At 52.4% G+C, this 16971-nt stretch overlaps 6 protein-coding genes across 6 annotated transcripts; 2 read left to right on the top strand and 4 right to left on the bottom strand.

The window, feature by feature from the left end:
- Window positions 1–563: 563 nt before the first annotated feature.
- M421DRAFT_416863 (uncharacterized protein) lies at window positions 564–4658 on the bottom strand. The gene is made up of 6 exons (XM_033591235.1): window positions 4228–4658; window positions 4016–4173; window positions 3869–3962; window positions 3582–3810; window positions 1006–3527; window positions 564–917 (listed from the first exon to the last, which is right to left on the bottom strand). Exons 1-5 carry the CDS (start codon window positions 4406–4408, stop codon window positions 1028–1030), a joined length of 3162 nt encoding a protein of 1053 aa, XP_033452384.1. The 5' UTR covers window positions 4409–4658; the 3' UTR covers window positions 564–917; window positions 1006–1027.
- Window positions 4659–5778: 1120 nt separating this feature from the next.
- Window positions 5779–7116, top strand: M421DRAFT_55175 (uncharacterized protein; the record flags this gene model as incomplete). The annotated part of the gene is made up of 1 exon (XM_033595283.1): window positions 5779–7116. The coding sequence occupies one exon, from the start codon at window positions 5779–5781 to the stop codon at window positions 7114–7116; it is 1338 nt and encodes a 445-aa protein (XP_033452383.1).
- Window positions 7117–7855: 739 nt separating this feature from the next.
- On the bottom strand, window positions 7856–9700 carry M421DRAFT_416861 (uncharacterized protein). Its single transcript, XM_033591234.1, has 3 exons — window positions 9427–9700; window positions 8845–9339; window positions 7856–8783 (listed from the first exon to the last, which is right to left on the bottom strand). Exons 1-3 carry the CDS (start codon window positions 9505–9507, stop codon window positions 7956–7958), a joined length of 1404 nt encoding a protein of 467 aa, XP_033452382.1. The 5' UTR covers window positions 9508–9700; the 3' UTR covers window positions 7856–7955.
- A 166-nt stretch (window positions 9701–9866) lies between these two features.
- On the top strand, window positions 9867–11433 carry M421DRAFT_416860 (uncharacterized protein). Its single transcript, XM_033591233.1, has one exon. It carries the CDS (start codon window positions 10023–10025, stop codon window positions 11169–11171), a length of 1149 nt encoding a protein of 382 aa, XP_033452381.1. The 5' UTR covers window positions 9867–10022; the 3' UTR covers window positions 11172–11433.
- Window positions 11434–11615: 182 nt separating this feature from the next.
- On the bottom strand, window positions 11616–12324 carry M421DRAFT_402953 (uncharacterized protein; the record flags this gene model as incomplete). Its single annotated transcript, XM_033590251.1, has 3 exons — window positions 12223–12324; window positions 11711–12173; window positions 11616–11627 (listed from the first exon to the last, which is right to left on the bottom strand). Exons 1-3 carry the CDS (start codon window positions 12285–12287, stop codon window positions 11616–11618), a joined length of 540 nt encoding a protein of 179 aa, XP_033452380.1. The 5' UTR covers window positions 12288–12324.
- A 1459-nt stretch (window positions 12325–13783) lies between these two features.
- On the bottom strand, window positions 13784–16728 carry M421DRAFT_416859 (glycoside hydrolase family 3 protein). The gene is made up of 3 exons (XM_033591232.1): window positions 16161–16728; window positions 15644–16113; window positions 13784–15589 (listed from the first exon to the last, which is right to left on the bottom strand). The coding sequence occupies exons 1-3, from the start codon at window positions 16282–16284 to the stop codon at window positions 13883–13885; spliced, it is 2301 nt and encodes a 766-aa protein (XP_033452379.1). The 5' UTR covers window positions 16285–16728; the 3' UTR covers window positions 13784–13882.
- Window positions 16729–16971: the final 243 nt, after the last annotated feature.

Here is a 16971-nt window from a genome sequence, read left to right as displayed (position 1 = left end):
CGAGCCGCGTTCCCTCACGACACAGGGCTAAGTGGCAGATGTCTCTGCTGAACCGTGCCATGATAAGTCCAGCAATTATTCTGCACATCTCTGTACGGAGCATTGCAGCTCCCGAAAGCATCGCTCTCACTACTGCGCCGCATCGCCATCGAGCTGCTGCTTCGTCATCTCACCGATTGTCATCGAGAGCGTGGTCAGCGAACCACAGGACCTTATTCTCTGTACGCGCCCCAGCCTCCATCATCTTCATCACGATGCGTCTATGGTGTCGTAGGTCGTCGCCCTCGCGTACCTTTGCCTACGCTGTCGCAGTGGCTAAATTTAGACCTACACGCGGGATGACGCAGCCGTGAGCGACCCACCGCACCATATCCGATGCAGACGGGTTTTTGTAGCCGAGTGTGTGTTCACTGTTTGTAAGGGCATTTAACACTACTGAGGAAGGGCCTTTGTGGACTGTTCGGAACTTCCCGCCGGTATTGATGATGACCCGTCCAAGCACCCGCGGGCCGACCTGGGGCAGTGTTGGAATTACTTGTGGCATTGCGCGCATTGTTTGGGGTGAGATGCGCTCTGATGGCTCCTTGGTTGCGATGGAGCTGCAATCGACGTTCGACCCACGAGCGGCATCTCAAGGCTGAACTTCCATCAAAGCTCGAAGATTCTGTCACGCTACATTCATCGAAGGATTACAGTCTATTGTTATCAGAAGGACATTTGCAAAAATGCATTACATGCCAAACTTGCAGTGCCTCGATCCCTTTTCAGCACCTGCACACCTGCTAATTACATCTGCCCTCATTACCCTAGGGACAAAATCTGAATCGTATAAAGCGTGTCAAAATTCGCTGTAGACATTGAAGGATATTAGATGTCCGGAGAGCAAAACGGAAATGGGTATCTGTGCTCTTTGTACGCTGAGAAAATAGTAAGTACATGTAGACGTGTGAGAGATCTGCCTGGATATTAGCAAGCGTTTTGGCTAATATCAGGTGCTCAACATACCTCTGCATACGAGGCTTATTATCTACCGCGTCGCTCCACCAGGTCTGCCTGGCGCGCCATCGATGTTGCCCGTCAACTCGGCGACGCGGGCCTTGATACGAGCGACACGACTCTCGATAGTCTCCTCACCACTGGTCTCACCTTCGTCAGTACGCTGACTTTGGCTTTGACTTCGGCTGCGACGCGTCTGCTCTTCACTGAGTCGTGCTGCGCGCTCCGCAGCGTTTTTCCTGATCTGAGCCCATCTGTCTTGCGACGGCGACGCTTGTCTGGCATCAACAGAATCCTCAGAGATGTCATCCCGGCCATACGCGGCCTGTTGCTCGGGTGGTGTGATAGGTCGAGGTATCTTCGAATTCTGCCCGATTGGACGACGATTTACTGTTGGTGGAACAGCATGGTCGTCCTCATCACTGTCTTCTGGAACGAAAGCTGGCATGTCCTCCATAGGACCTTGGTCGAATCTGGAGAAAGCCTGGTCGGTCTCGCGCTGTTCAAGCGCAGCACTGCCTGGAGCAAGTGGCGGACTGGGCTGTTCCACTTTAGGCTGCGCATGTTCGAAAGGGACTGCTTCGTGCTCAATCGCCGGCGAAGGTGATAACGAAGGTTCAGCCGGCTCGACCGCAAATTCTGGCGACGGCTCTCGGTATTGTTGGTTGTGATGTGAGACTTGAGATGCGCTTCGAGCAGCGTCAAGGGCCTGTAGCCGTGAATCATCTTCGGAGGGCCTCTGCTGGTTCGCACCAGTTGGGGCAGAGATGTCGGTCTTTTTCCTGCCGAAGAGCTTCCTGAAACCGCCGCCGCCACCTTCCTTCTTCTTCTTCTTCTCCAACTTCTTTAGTTCTGGGTTTCTTGTTTGCTCCTCACTAGCGCGGACATTCGAGGGGACTAGTGTGAGAGCTTTGCGCTCAGGGACCGGCGCCTTCAAAACAGGATGATCGACGGTCTGTGTAACGGGCATTGGCTTCTCCTCTTGCTCTGGCCTCGGAGTGGAACGAGGTGAGTCCTCGGGCCATGGCACCGGGGTGATAGTGGCGTCTTGGCTGCTGGCTTTGGGAGCTTCCCAAACCTGCGACCTTGATACAGGCAAATCTGTCTGAGAGTTCGGCAGCGCAGGCAGGTCGCGGTTGGATATCTCAGGAGGTAATGGCGACGACCGTCCGTTGGCTGTGGTCTTGAGATCATTCTTCGAACCCCTTCCAGCGTGAATGTCACCAAGATACTGCGCGCGCAGGGCGTCTTTGTCCTTGGCACCCTCTCCAAACCTCTTATCCCATTTCATAGCGGGCCCGGCTTCGCTCAGTAGATGAGGCTGCAGGGTCAGCACACTGTTCGTCTTGATGGATGAAGCTTCGTCCATTCTAGCCCGGCGTTGGCCCATCAGTTCCGCTGCCTTCTGTTCTCGTTCTTTCTGTGCCAATTTCGCAGCTGCGGCCTGGATTCGCGCATGTTGGTCTGCGCCGATGGTGCTGGACGGCGTGTTGGCGTTGGTTCGGTTGTAAGGGTCCTGTGCAGACGACGCGGTCTTCTTGCCGGTAGACTTTCTCCGACCGAGACGCCCGCGCTTAGTGAAGCTGAACTTCGATTTCTTCTCCGCGATATAAGCACCTTCTTCAGGCCCCGTAGCCGCGCCTTTGACTTGCTCTTCCATAACTAGCCATTTCCCACCGGGAATCCGTGTCTCAACGATTGTGCATCGACCAAAAGCGGCCTTTCGATCTGGTGTTTCCTCATTTGCAAGGCTCGTCATCCACACCCACCAGAATGTCTCATCAAGATCGAATGCGGTGATGCTGGCGAGTTCGCCAGGTTCAAGGTCTTCTTCGGATCCGTGAGGATTGCGCACGTGCGACTGGGAGCTGTGCACCCGCGCAGGTTCGCCGAGTGGTGGAAGCTTTTGTGTGGGAAGCAACAAAGTGGTGGGCGAAGTCTGATTGTTCTCATCAGCGAATCCAGAGGATAGGAAATCGGCCCATGATGGAGTGGTAGGGCGGCCAAAGTCAGTCTCCTTGGACCGCGCTCCGTTTCGAAGGCCAGAGAACTCTCGTGGGCTTCCCGCGGCCGAGGCTCCGTTTGTACTGCTAGCTGAATCGTCTATCAGACCAGAGAAGCCAAAGTCTTCGAAGCGTGACCACGATGGATCCGGAGTCGTAGCTGCAGGTGATGTGACAGATTGGTTTGCCGATGCAATGCTATCCAACACTCTACGGCATTCGTCTGTGAGCGCCTTCACGCTATCATCGTAAGAGGAGAATTGCTGCAATGCAGCGTCGTCGTCTCGGTACTCGAAGTTCCTTGCGCGGCGCAATAATGAAAATGGTGTTGGTGAGACAGAGTCCACTATCATGACTACCTTCGTTGTGCGGATCTGCATCAGTGTAGGCGCTTGTGGTGGGTATTCGGTCTGAGAAAGCAGCGACTGCAGCGAACGAGGAAGGTTGGAGATGCCACCGATTGTGTTGGCATCAGGGGACAGCGATCGAAGGTACGCGAAGAAGAGGTGACTTGCAGCATCTGCCGCCCTGTGGACAAAATGTTAGCCAACTGTTCCCTGCTTATGTCCTGCGCAAACCTACTTCTCCCATGTACGATATCCTCCATCAAAGCCATGGCCATCGTCGTGGAATTCGAAGGCCCACCATCCAGCCATGCGCGACAGCTTCCTGCCACCCATGCCGTTCGTTTTACCCCTTGCGGCAACTGCAGATAAGAGGTCGAAGAAATCAAATATCAGGCGCTTGCGTGCTTCTGAATCGACGCTGAGAGGTATGAATGTATCGAAGGCATGGCGGGCGAAATTAGAATCTGAAAGATGTGTCAGTACGTACTTGAACACTAACTCGATTCAGCAGCGGTGGCCTACCAGACTCGCCAATTCGAAAGAGCTCGTAGGCATCCCAGGTTACAACACCGCCAGGCAGTCGACTCCAGCACCACTTCATGATGCTGCATAATGTCTGCATTTGTTAGTAGTGTCCCACTCCCAGATGTTGGGCGCAATTAGGCATACCAATGGCTCCGCTAGTCGCAACTCTTGCGCCAGGCCCTCGCCGCGAAACTGCCGTGTCCCCTCATACTGTGCTTTGAAGAAATTGCGTATGAAGTTTCGTGAGGCGCTCGTGTCGGAGGTGGGGCGGAAAGGGAGGAGGATGAAGGGCATATCGACAGCTGTCGCCAATCAGTACGGACTACCACGATGGGCAGGACTGGCTGTGCGCATACCTCTCGACTTCATCTCCTGTGTGCACACATGGGCGAGCTCTTGGATCTCTTCTGGGGCTACGTCCTTGCGAGACCATGCGTCTTCCCATCGCGGCCGTGGTGCGGGCTGGCTGCTGGCTTCTGCTTTGGACCCTGACCTGGAGGGGTCCTTCGATTTGAAGACGTTCTTGAAGAACGGCATGTTAAAACGGTGCGGGCAGCCTCAATTGGCGGCTTCTGCACTTGCAGCCAGGGTAGGAAGGGAGGGCGGTCTGCAGAGAGCGTGCGGTGACGCGCGTGGTTGCTGTGTGGCGCTCGCAACGCAGGGACGAATCTATGTATGCAATGGCTGCGCAAGTGCTGTGAAAGTCGCGCAGTGTACCTCTGAACGCGCTGCAGGGCTTCAGAAGGTGCTAGGTGAAAAGGAGAAGCACGAGGCGGTTGCTTCTGAGGCACTCCGCTCCCAAGTGGAGAGAAGCGAAATGACAAGGGTGCAGGCCAATAACGCGCCGATCGCCATAACTGGAGCCAATGCCACCTCACTTGCCCTACAACGTGTGGCTCCTGCCCTGTGCACGTACTGGAGATTATTCTCTGCTCTTGCAACGATGCCCTGCCCGCCAGCACATCGTCTACGGATTTGTCGGGCTGCCTTGATACATTATTCGCCCTGTTGAACACTCGCCCTATTGAACACCTAATTGGCCAGGATTCGCTGATGCGCTGTCCTCTCTGCGTCACTCACCGCGGATCACTGCAGTCCGCATCCGGCAAAGGGAGAACATCTACCGAACGCCACATTCAGGCACATCTTTGTTGTGCGACAGTCAATGACTCAAAGTTCTGCCTACCCCCGACGGTGCCACGGGGAGCGGACTTTGTCTGGCTGACATGCTGGGCGCTGCCCCTGAGATACTGATAGCCGTTTATTTAAGCCCTAGTGCGCCATCCTTGCGGGCCGAAGGACGCTGCATGAAATTGAAAGCCGGTTCCACACATATCTCCATGCTATCAAACTCAAGCAAGGATCGCCTGCCAGCGTGGCATCGTTGCCCCAACTTGATCGTCTCAAAACTAGACACGCGTGTGCATTGGAACACAACAATCTCGGTTTTTGTGCAAAAGCAACTGCTTTGCATTTCTGTGTTCACGCCATGAACTTGTAATCTCCGGGTCCTGTTCTAGGCAAAAGTAAGAAGCAGCCTCAACGCTTGTGTTGGAGGGGGGATGCGAGCAACCACCAATCCACAGAATGAATATCAAATACACGCGCGTGGAACAGGTGCCTTTCTCTCTCTCGCACCACAATCTTACGAGATATTGGTAGAGCAATTTTCGGTCACGTGGTAACGCGTTTACGCTAAATTAGCTTGTCGCTTGTTTTGGACCCTGTCGTTTCGTTTCCCCTCGACCTGAGACTGTACCACCACTCTGCAGCACGTCCAGACCCCGCCGAGTCGCCTCTGGACCACCAGTCACGGATTACTCGAGTATCAGTCCGCCATTACCACTTTCTAGTGAGCCCGGAATATATATCCCTACTTGTACAACAACAAACAAACAACCTCCTCCATGCCAGCTGAATCAGCATGTCCCATCTCTGGAGTTGACCGGGCCCTCTCGTTGTACATCAACTCCCGTAATGATACACTGAGAATCAGATGTACACTCTCGCGCTATCTCACTTCCAGTACCAGGCCAGTCAACAATGCAACACAAAACCAGCACGTCAACCACGAGTGTCCTCAAGGCATATCAGCTACCAGCTCCAATCCACCCGGCTTGAAGGATTTACGAATGGCATATTTGCATGCGCTACGAGTAAGGACTCAAGCGGAGACCAAGCACCGTGAGCTTCAAGCATCACTGGAAGATCTCAAAAACGACCACATTGACGAAAATCCCACGCTGCCGCAATCAGATCATGACGACGAATCGACACGAGGCTATATCACCTTGCTCCGACAACGCCGAAAACTCGCAGAACTGAACGTAGTTCAAGAAACCCTCGAGAAAGTGCTAGGTGCAAAGCCCGCCAATCCAAAGCAAGATCCCCGCGATAATATTCAGGACACTATCGGAGAGCAACCAGACCTCCCAGCGGAAAGACTTGAGCAAATTGCACAGCCCGACGACATTCAGAGTTCGATCTTCAAATTGAAGCAGGAGGTTTTGGAAGCAAGGAGCCGGATGGACCGAGCGAACATTGCAAGGAAGCAAGCCACAAACGCGATACGAGACCAGCCGGGGCTTCCAGAACAGGTGCACGCTCTTGAGAAAGCACGGAACCAAATCATCGAGTGGATGCAATGTGAATTGGCCAAGATGGAGGAAGACTCGGTGTTCCTCGAAGATACCTCGCCTATCAAGCGAGCAGCGCAAGAGGACGCCCCTATAGACCTCGAGTTTGCTGAAGAACGCATTTACGCTTCTTACGATCGATACACCACTGCTCGTATTGACCTAATTGAGTCATACGGCAGTTTAAGCGAGCCACTGTATGAGAGTAATAAAACCGAGACAGACCACATAGTGAGGGACTCCGTCGACATTGGGAAAGACACAAAGCTGGTGAGACCCGTTTCCAAGCTACTGCCTCATCTGCCGCTTCTGGCTCGCTCTGCTCAAAACGAACGCTCGTTGCTGCAACAAGCTGTCTATCTCCAGAGCCAGCTTGCGGCCTCAGATCAAGAGCTGGAAGAAGCGCTGCTGCGACTGTCAGGAGAAAGTCATCTACTCCCGGCTGGTTCGAAGGGTGCAAGCGCATGGGGCAAGGTCGCAGCTGAGGCCGAATATGCGACAAGGGCGTTTGTGAAGGAACACCTGCAAGAGAGTCGTCAGGAAGTCAGCGGCATCAGCGCGATTGTGGACCTCTGCTCGTTGCAAAGCAAGGTCCTCGGCGTTGTCTGAAGACATGTTTCCTCACTTTGAAATATAATCATGCATTATACCGTCTACCGATGGATATACGCAAGTGGTCTTTGTTCTTAGTCGAACATGTCTCGATCAGCTCCAGGCCTTCTGGAGACATTCATCAAATGGACAACTGAGGACCAGGGTACTATCTCTTTGCATTCAACATCGACATCAGAGAATGTGAAAACGTTGGAGCTCTAGAGTAGCCTCGCAGAGATCGATTCCAGGTATGGGCGAGGCTGAGCTGCAAGCGAGCACATCGGCCGTGGCGCCTGCATACAGCGACCAGGCTGTGCTTAGCCACTCTCACCTCTCTGGTCCCATCAATGAGATCAACGATAGCGATTCGTACCCAGCAGTTCGAGCACCTCAGTCACAGAGCAAAAAGTCCCCACACCATACCACACTTTGCGAGCCGGGACGTACTCGCCATGGCGAAAGTCGAGCGCATGATCCATATACCAGCTCAGAACCGGATGACTATCCGTTTGTGAACAAAGGATCGAAGAGGACGAAGCAGACTCGAACGCGAGATAAGAGGACTATTGACATCCGCGGCTATTCCAGACGATACTGAGGAGCCGAACATAGATGTTACAGAAGGCTGCACAGAGAGGAGGCCAAAGCTGGGACAAAGCGCGCATGTGTATTAGCATCTCGTGTCAGACTCCAAATGGTAGATGTCAGTGCGCTAGACTCGCGCAAACATACATGAGAACTCTTCGAATCCATCATTTTGTGCTCTCATGTCACAACATGCAGTGTGATGGGTTGCGAGTAGTTTCAGTGATGGACGTGTAACCTTTCGCAACAAGTCCCCTGAATATTTCCTTCTATCGCCATTTCACCCACAGATTATTGAGATCCTCTACGAACGACGTGGCCACTGCAAAGCCTCGCTTCACAATGATACGCAGCAACCGTAATATCTCGGCCTGGGTCCAGGAGTTCCTTGCGCGGGCGCCTGCGACTCTCAATGGGAAGAATAGGAAGATCCCCGCAGTACCCTGAGCTAACAGGCCCTGGCTCAAGCTCAAAATTGAGTCTACGTGATTGTCTACGGTAATGCGGTCCAAGACTGGTGAAACCGGTGCGGATGTCGCTGTGAAGGGCACTTGGTACGAGAAGATGCCATCGAGGTAGATGGAGATGGTGTGGTAGTACAACTGAGCGAGGAGCGTCTCGGCATCGGTTCGATTCTCCTGGATATCGGGTGGTGTACTCAAAAGAGAGTCCAATTGCCACTGGAGAAGTGCAGACTGCAAGACAAGACCCTCTTGGGCCAACGACGTTGCGCATTGGTTCTGCTCTTGCCAGAGCATATCCTCAGCGCTGATGACAAATTCAAGATTTCTTATGGCAAGATCTACGAACTGAGGTAGGATGTTGAATAAGGCCTCCTTGGATGTCCAAGCCCCGGGGCGCTGAATCCAGTAAGCCTCGATGGCGGTGCTCCATTTCGGCGTTGCGAGGAAGGTAGGCTCAGTGTAGATTAAAGCACGTGAGATCTCGAATATACGTGTGCTGAAGAAGAATGCTTGACGATGTTCGTTCTCCTTATCTTGGGTTTCTAGAAGACCTGGTCCCTGCAGCTGCAGCAGGGTACTTGTGCCATTCAAGAAATGCGCAAGCCAGTTTGCACCCGTGTGGTCGCGCATCAGCTGTGCAGGATTAGTAACAAATCGTACATCTCAAATACCAGCTACAGCAGTATCTGCTCACCTCAAAGATGCCGAGTAATAGCGTCGTCCACAACGATGACGGATCGCAAACGAAAGATTTCGATACTATTCTTCCTTGTACACGTTGCACGGATCGCGAATAGGCCTTCAATGCTGCAAGCTTGTCGTCTTGGATAGAGTTCAAGTAACCGTTCCGGGTCATGTGAAGCGCCGAAATTGCATTGATCGCATCGTGAAGCTCGGGAGAGTAGTGCAACAGAGACGAGAGCGCGGTCCCGATTTGCGGGGTGATGCCGGTAAACGAGTTCTGGTACAGAAACGACGTGAAGAAGTACGTGACGTAAAAGTCACTCGAGACGGGAGACGTTTGTGCAGGTAAATCTACCACTGTCTCTGTCACGTGGGAGCGGCCTCTATGAGGAAAGGACGCTTGGGTTGCGTGAACGAAGATCGGCCCGGTGGTCTTCCGTGCCGTCGTCGTGTGGCATGCACGATTTGTCTTGGTACAGTTTAGACAGGGACATCCACCAACACACTGGTACTGTCTGTCAGCTAGCGACCGTGAAAGCGGATCAATGGTTTCTAGCAAGAGCTCCTTCAGCTTGTGCGAGTCGAGTCCTACCTTGATCCTTCGTTCGACACAGCGGTCACATCGCTTCTTGCGTGCCTTCCGTCCGTCATAGGGTCCAATAGCTTGCGCCATATGTATGCAGGAGGCTGATATGAGCGTGATGGGGCTTGGGGTGGTAGTGTAAGCCTCTGAATGCTAGAAAGAAAGAGGCAGCGGTGTCGCGCGCAGTCATCCTTCGGGACCTAACCAACACAGGGTGTATCGAGTCATTTCATTGCCAAATTCTTGCATGTCAGACATCTTTGGGTCAATTGATAGAACAGCATTGAAGCTGCGATGACTGCTCGGACACGTGGGGGAAGGAAGAGTGGAGACGTATTTGACCGAATTGGGCAGAAAAAGAGCGCGTCTAAACTCATTCGGTCTAGGGATCTTGAGGCTGATTTCTGCCAAAGACGTACCTATGTGCACCAACGCAACATTCGAATCCAGTTGAGGAAGCGAAAGAACGCTCCAAAAAAAGTCTCAGCGATGGTTTCGCAGCTCTTTGTGGTATATAAGGATGCAAGGGCGCCAGCCCTCCTAGACTACATCCGAAATCGAATATCAGTGCTTGAGCTTCCTTCTTCTACACTGTCCAATCCATCATGGCCCGATCAAGCCTCCTGTTCATTCCGTTGATCGCGTTGTCGTTCGTGACTGCGAGCACACTGCCCATTGTTGGACGCCACGATTATGAAGTCGCCATCTCTACGGCATCCTTGGCCGATACTGGACGACTCGACCCTTTCGCTAAGGATGGGAGCTTCCGTAGGATCCTAGTATCTTCGTTCACACCTATCGCCGGCTGCCGAAGCAAAGAACTTCAGGATTATATGCCACCGGCAACCGCGGCATTCGAGGACGAAAAGTTCGGCGCATACGGTCTGCCGAACGAGTCTTTCCCGGCATTACAGCTCGAGACCTGTGTCTCCCGACCCTCTGCCTCACGTCGGCAGGGAAAGGAAGACGCGTTCCCGCTCATCCTCTTTTCTGGAGCCCTTGGGACTTCACGCCTGCTGTACAGCAGCATGCTACAATCGATCGCGGCGGCCGGTTATTTGGTCATCTCGCTAGACCATCCCTACGATGCCGATGTAGTCGAGTTTCCGGATGGTACCATGGTCGAAGGTGTCGATATTAGCGACGACGATCTCGAAGCGGCACTCACTACACGCGTGGAAGATATTGCCTATGTGCACCGGCAGCTAGGCAACCAGTCCTTCGCAGATGCTCTATTTCAGGGACAGGGGAATGGGTGCAAGAAATCCCTTCGAAGAACTGCTATCGTAGGACATTCTTTTGGAGGTGCCGCTGCAGCATCTGCCATGCTACGTCTTCCGTCAATTCGCGGTGGCGTTAACCTTGACGGCAGTATGTTCGGAACTGTCCTTTCGACTGGTTTGAACCGACCATTCCTGCTCATGGGTCATGAAAATAAGACGCAGGAGACGGACCCATCATGGAATTCGATATGGCCAAACTTGACAGGGTGGAAGAAAGAGTTTGAGGTGAAGCAGACCGCCCACTACAGCTTCTCGGATCTCCCGCTCGTAGTAGAGACACTTGGTCTGCAAGGACAATTACCTGAAGAGGCTGGACAGCTTTTGGGGACTATCGAAGGCAGTCGCATGATGAACCTTACGGTCTCATACGTAACACATTTTCTGGATTTCGTGCTGAAGAACAAATCTGATAGCGTCTTCCGCGGCAATAACTTCCCCGAGGTCGTTCTTAGTGCCGAGCAGTGGGGTTGACAGCCAAACGCCTCTGCTACCACTGTAGCAATCGAGCAAGGACTTCTTCTTTTCGCTATTACATCTAGGCGGTCGCTGTGGTTAGACGACATCTCTTGTTGCAATATGCATGCTACATCTTTGGTGCTCCGGGCAGAGGAGTGGAGCCTGTTCGGTATCATGCTTTTGGCTCTTTCAACCTCTCAAGGACTATCATGTTAACTTCTAAAAGAACCATACAATTATATCTAGACACTTATCCCTTTGGCCAGGTCCAGACACCAATATATGCCAATCCTGGCCGACTTTACTTTCGCTTTTCATCTGCAATTTTTACGCAAAGCTCGCTTCTCCGTTATCGCTCTAGAACCCCCTTCCTATCGTTTGACCACTCCCTGTCCGTCTTTGAAACAAGAACTTTATTCCAATGATCTGGACGAACGAAAATCCAGCATAAAATCTTGTCTACAACACATCCTTATCTGCAGGTATAACCAAGTACATTTAAAAGCAGCGTCTTCCTCGAAGCCGAAAAAATCCACGCATCCAAAGACTCTTACTCTTTTCAGAAATCTTAAGCCAACAAGATGAGACAGCAAGTAAGTGAATCCGCTTGAAAGACCGAATCCCCCATGCGCATATACAGTGTCTCCCAGTCCTAAAGAGATGTTGACAATCCTCAAAGACTCAAATGGATTTGGCTGGTGAAATATACGGAGAAGAGCTTGTGAAGTTCCATGTATGACCTTCCAGAGGGGATTAGAGTCCTCGGTTTCCCGACGTAGCTGGCGGCAGGTGTGATGTAAACCTGTAATTCGATACGAAGAGCCGAACTTGACGAGTTCGCCTTTCTCGGTATCGTCGGCGTTGACGTCGTCGAGCTCTATAAGCATCGTGGGCCTCGCGAGGTTGTCTTTTGCTTCTGCAAAGACTCCAAAATCTCCATAAACGTACATATAGATCATGTTGCGTACTTCGGCCGGGTAACTAAGGAATCCTGAGTATCGTGGCACACGCACATCGCTGCATGTGGTCAGTGTAAACTAGACACTCGAAACAAGTGGCCACTTACTAGGAAATCGTCTTCAACTTGTGATGTATAGCCCCTAGGCCGTGGGATTTCCCTGATGTGGACATGATGTTGTTGCAGAAATAAGCGTTGTCTCGAGTCCAGTTGCTCAGGATTGTGTGGATGGTGAACTAGATAGAAAGGCAGACGCTATGTAGACTCGCACAGCCGCTAAGCGGGCTAATCTCAAACAAGCAAGGTACGACTATGCTCTGAGGCCGGGTTACGCCCTAGCCCACTTCCTCAAGGGCGTTCAACTCCTTATCTCGTGCAGAGGTGCCTTTCCTAGTCGCTCGGCAGACAGATAGCACACCATAATACGCGTTCGTGCACGGGAGATGAACGTGGTGGATGAATCAAATACGATATCCCGAAGTTACCTAATATGTCCAGAGACATCGAGCAAGGTCACACGATAGGAGCTGCATCGGTCCAATCGAATCTATGCACCAGCACCTTGGCTGCTTGAAGTCGCATGGTCGGTCGCTCTTGACATCGTCAGCCCTCACATCAGCTGTACCTGCTAGAACAGCAAATCATACGTCTCTTCTTGAACCACGACAGTGTGTGTTATAGCTTGTGTCAAAGTCTACATCATGTCGTGAGTGCGGACTTGACCGGCAGGTTTGCCATGGAATTCTTTCAATATCAACTGGCGATCCTTCTAGTGGGAAAATGGGCTTGAATAAATGAGATGTTTACGAAGCCGCTGGAAAAGAACGTCAGGCCCTTTAAGGCAGGAACGCGGCAACTTCAATTAGAACCAGCAAACTCTGGAAGGAGCAGGGACACAATGCACCTGCAGATTGCGCATCGCCCACATATAAATCATAATAACGAAGGTTCAATTACGACATGATCGTTTGCCTCATTTTCATGGAGATTATGACTGCAGGGTCCAAGACTGTCGACTCGTGAGTGAACCCTTCCTTTCAATAATTATCATCGCTTGAGGCACATACGATATCACAATTGCCGTAGCAACACAGTCCAGACCGGCCGAGCAACCTTTGCTACTGAGTTTTGACACAGACTGGCAATATTACGAAAGCGCCGTACCTATCGCCATCGTCCCGCTAGCAGTTTGATGAAGAAAAGGAACGGCCAGCAGTTGCACAGTTACTCGGGCACAGAGACTGGATTTTGTCAAGATTCTCTTGAGCTCAAAGGGTCGGTTCACCACGTCATGAACGTCGTTATCTAAGCGCCTGGCGTCCATATCAATACATGTGTCCCAAGAAGCCACGGAGCTAGTAGCTGACCTGTTCGATCTTGACTGTCTTCAACCCATCGAGCCGAATTTTTCGGAGATCGAGCAGGGCCAGCAGAGGTTTGCCCTTTCGAAGCAGACGGTATGACCGAGATATATTTGGAGTGTGCCATGGAATAGCTGTCGACGGGTATGGAGAGCAGATGTCTTGCCAGTCAACCAAGTGCCGAATTTAAGACTCTTGTCCCCTCATATAGGTAGCTGCCCCTTTACCTCCACTCGACCACATCTCATCAGTCTGATAATAGCTTATGATGACAATATGAACCGTGACCGCGCGGTGCAACTTCTCAAGCAGACATCAATTTCGAGGGACTTCCACTGTGGCACCAGGGGTAGACCATGGCGTGCTAGTAACTGCAGGGCAACGATACCGACTCTCACATCAATTCTCTACTGCACAACGATCTCGCTTTCAGCCCTGATATCTCTGCTGCTCGCTCCAACCCAGACCTTGTAGGCTCCCTTCTGCAGCTCCCACTTCTGCGCCACAACGTTCCATATACTCAGATCGCGTCGGTCTAGCGCAAATTGAACCTCTTGACTCTCGCCAGGTTGAAGGATGCCGACACGCTCAAAGCCTCTCAACTGTCGCTCAGGCGCATTTGGCACGCCAATATATAACTGTACAACCTCGTGTCCTGCAACACCACCCGTGTTGGTGACATTAACATGTGCACGGTAGAGTACCTGCCAGAGCTCTGGATGGCCGCCCTGGACAATTGGAACAGAATCCGAAGGGAAGTTTGAGAGAGAAGCGTTGGTCGCGACTTCGACACTAAGATCGGTGTGCTCAAACGTTGTGTATGAGAGACCATACCCGAACTCGTATCTCGGAGTGATATTCTTCAGGTCGAATGCGCGGTAATCGATGTATAGCCCCTCAGTAAAGTTGCTCTGCAAGAAAGCGGGATGCGTAGGGTCGACGGTGGAGTTGAGAAGATGTCCGTAATCCGTTTCGTTATGTGCTACAGTATACGGCAAACGGCCGGAGGGGTTCACGTCACCGTAAAGGACATCAACAAGTGCGTTGCCACTTTCCTGTCCGGGCACACCTGCAAAGACGATTGCAGTCACATTGGGATGGTCGGCCCACGAATCCACGACACGGATGCCAGCGCTGTGAAGAACGACGATGGTGTTGCTGCAATTTTTTGCAACGTTGTTGACTAGCTGGTCGCTGAAGTCATCAGTGAGGCTTGTGCGGTCAAAGGACTCGGATGCGTAGGCGTTGATGAATACGAGGCAGGCTTCAGCGTTGGCATACACCGTCGGGTTCACGCCAAAGAAGTCCCAACGGAGAGTACCACGTGCTGCAATAATACGGTCCTGAATTGCTTTGAAGGGACTGACCACGTAGGGTGGCGTGCTTGACCCCGAACCACCCGCGGTAATCAATGTGCCATTGAGAGTGTTCCATCCAAAGTTCTCCTCGTATCCGCCACCGAAACGAGATGGGTTGTTCCATGGCTGGCTCTTGACCTCGGCATCGTACCCGTAGATGTTCAAGAACCGGGGATTGCGGAGAGGCAATGTGTTGTTGACGTTTTTGACGAGGATGGTGCCAGCAGCGCCTATCTCCCTGATCAGGGAGGCATGATCTTCACGTACGTCGACAATTGGATGGATGGCGTTGTACGGGTAGACTGCGTTCTCGGGAAACCCTTGATCTTGCTTCAGGTAGAAGAAAGCCGCAAGCAACCGTGTGTTCATGTCATCAAGCCTGCCGGTTGACACCGAACCGTTTGCCACAGCTTCAGTCAGGTTGTTACCCCAGAACTTCGCTACTGGCATAACAACATCAAGACCTGCGTTGGTGGATCCCACGCCAGAGTGCTGTGCATCCCAGTCGGAAACCACGAAACCCTCGAAGCCGAGTTCGGTCTTGAGGATGCCATTAAGAAGTTTGCTGTTCTGGCAACCGTAGCTGTTATTCGTTCGCTGGTATGAGCACATAAGAGATGCTGCACCCTCTCTTAACGAATCCATGAAAGGCCATGCATACAATTCATGGGTCGTCCGGTCATCAACGTTTGATGACACAGCTTCACCCTCAGATCCAGGCATGCGCCTGTACTCCTGCTCTTGATGCAACCAATGCTGTCATATCGTTAGCCGGTTGCATTGTCCATTATTTGCCTCAGAGAGACCTACCTTTGGCGTCGCAATAACCCCCTCCGCTTGTGTGCCTCTTGTGATGAGACCTCCACCGATTCCAGCCAGGTAGGGGTCCGCTCCCAAGCCCTCCCAGTTTCGCCCACCTCTAGCGACCCGCCCAATCGGACCAAGGAAAGGTCCAAGTGCCACGTGGATGCCCTTTCCGCGGTATTCACGACCGAGTGCATGGCCGTAGAGTAACATCAAATTGCGGTCAAAAGTAGCACCAAGGTGTATACCAGAAGGGAACGAAGAGACAAATTCTTGTCCGCGTACGCCGGCTGGTGCGTCCGCAAAGCACAATTCCGGAATGTTGAGACGTGGAACTGCGCCTGTCTGCCCAACACAAGGCCCTTTCACGCCGTGAGTAAGATTCGATTGTTCCTCGGGAGTCATCCTCGCAACTAACTCTCTCGCTCGAGCGTATGCATCCGCCCAGGACGAGGAGCTTAGGCCATTACCGCACGCTGGCTTCGTCAATATACTGACAACTACAGAACTTATCACAACTTACGACTAGGGTAGACAGGAGGACTCTGGCCGTAGAGCGGCACCTCAGACTGATTGGTGTAGCTCTGCGCAAGGGCCGAGCCGGAGTAGAGCGCAATGCTCAAAGCAATTAGGTCAGAGGACTTCATTATGCTGTTTGAAGCCTGTTAAGGTCTCGTGGGGCTGTGGTTGACAACGTGAGACCCGTCAAAAGTGAAGACTTTATACACTCGAACAGTTGCCCCGATAACATCATGCCGTGCCCACAGATGCACGATGCATGCGCCCCGTAACGAGCTGGTCCGCATCTTTGCCGTAGTTCACCCCGCGCCCTGGCTTAGCGGAGAGGGGAAGTGGATGGATGTTGCATCGAACACTGCACGAAAGCTGCTTGCCCAGGCGCCATCTCCAGAGCATTGCATGTCGGCAATTGTTCCGAATCGTCAGTTGCAGTTAACTTGACGTCAATCCAGGAACCCTGTCAGCCGTCACCGGCTCACCGTCGTTGCTTGCGCAGATGGCTCGGAGGCAGGCCTCAGTAGGCCGTAACATTGCTTTGCAAAGCTTAGCTGGTACAGACTTCTCAGCTTGGCATGATGGCCGATGTGGTGATTGGGGGATGTGGTGCATGTTGAGCCGAAGTCGGTGCGATGTCGTCGGCTTTCGAAATTAGCGTGGTTGCTGCCGTCGGCAACGCTGCAGATCCACCGAAACTATGAACACTCTTCTTTGAGGCTTCGAATTGCAGCCTTGCGAGTTTGCCTCCATAAGAGTTCTAGGAGACAAACGTCCTATGTCACGGAGATAGCTGGATACAAAAGAACACGTGACTGTAG

The sequence above is a fragment of the Didymella exigua genome (genome assembly GCF_010094145.1).
Source record: "Didymella exigua CBS 183.55 unplaced genomic scaffold M421scaffold_4, whole genome shotgun sequence".
NCBI classification, from domain to species: domain Eukaryota; kingdom Fungi; phylum Ascomycota; class Dothideomycetes; order Pleosporales; family Didymellaceae; genus Didymella; species Didymella exigua.
This window is presented reverse-complemented; position numbering and strand designations above follow the sequence as displayed.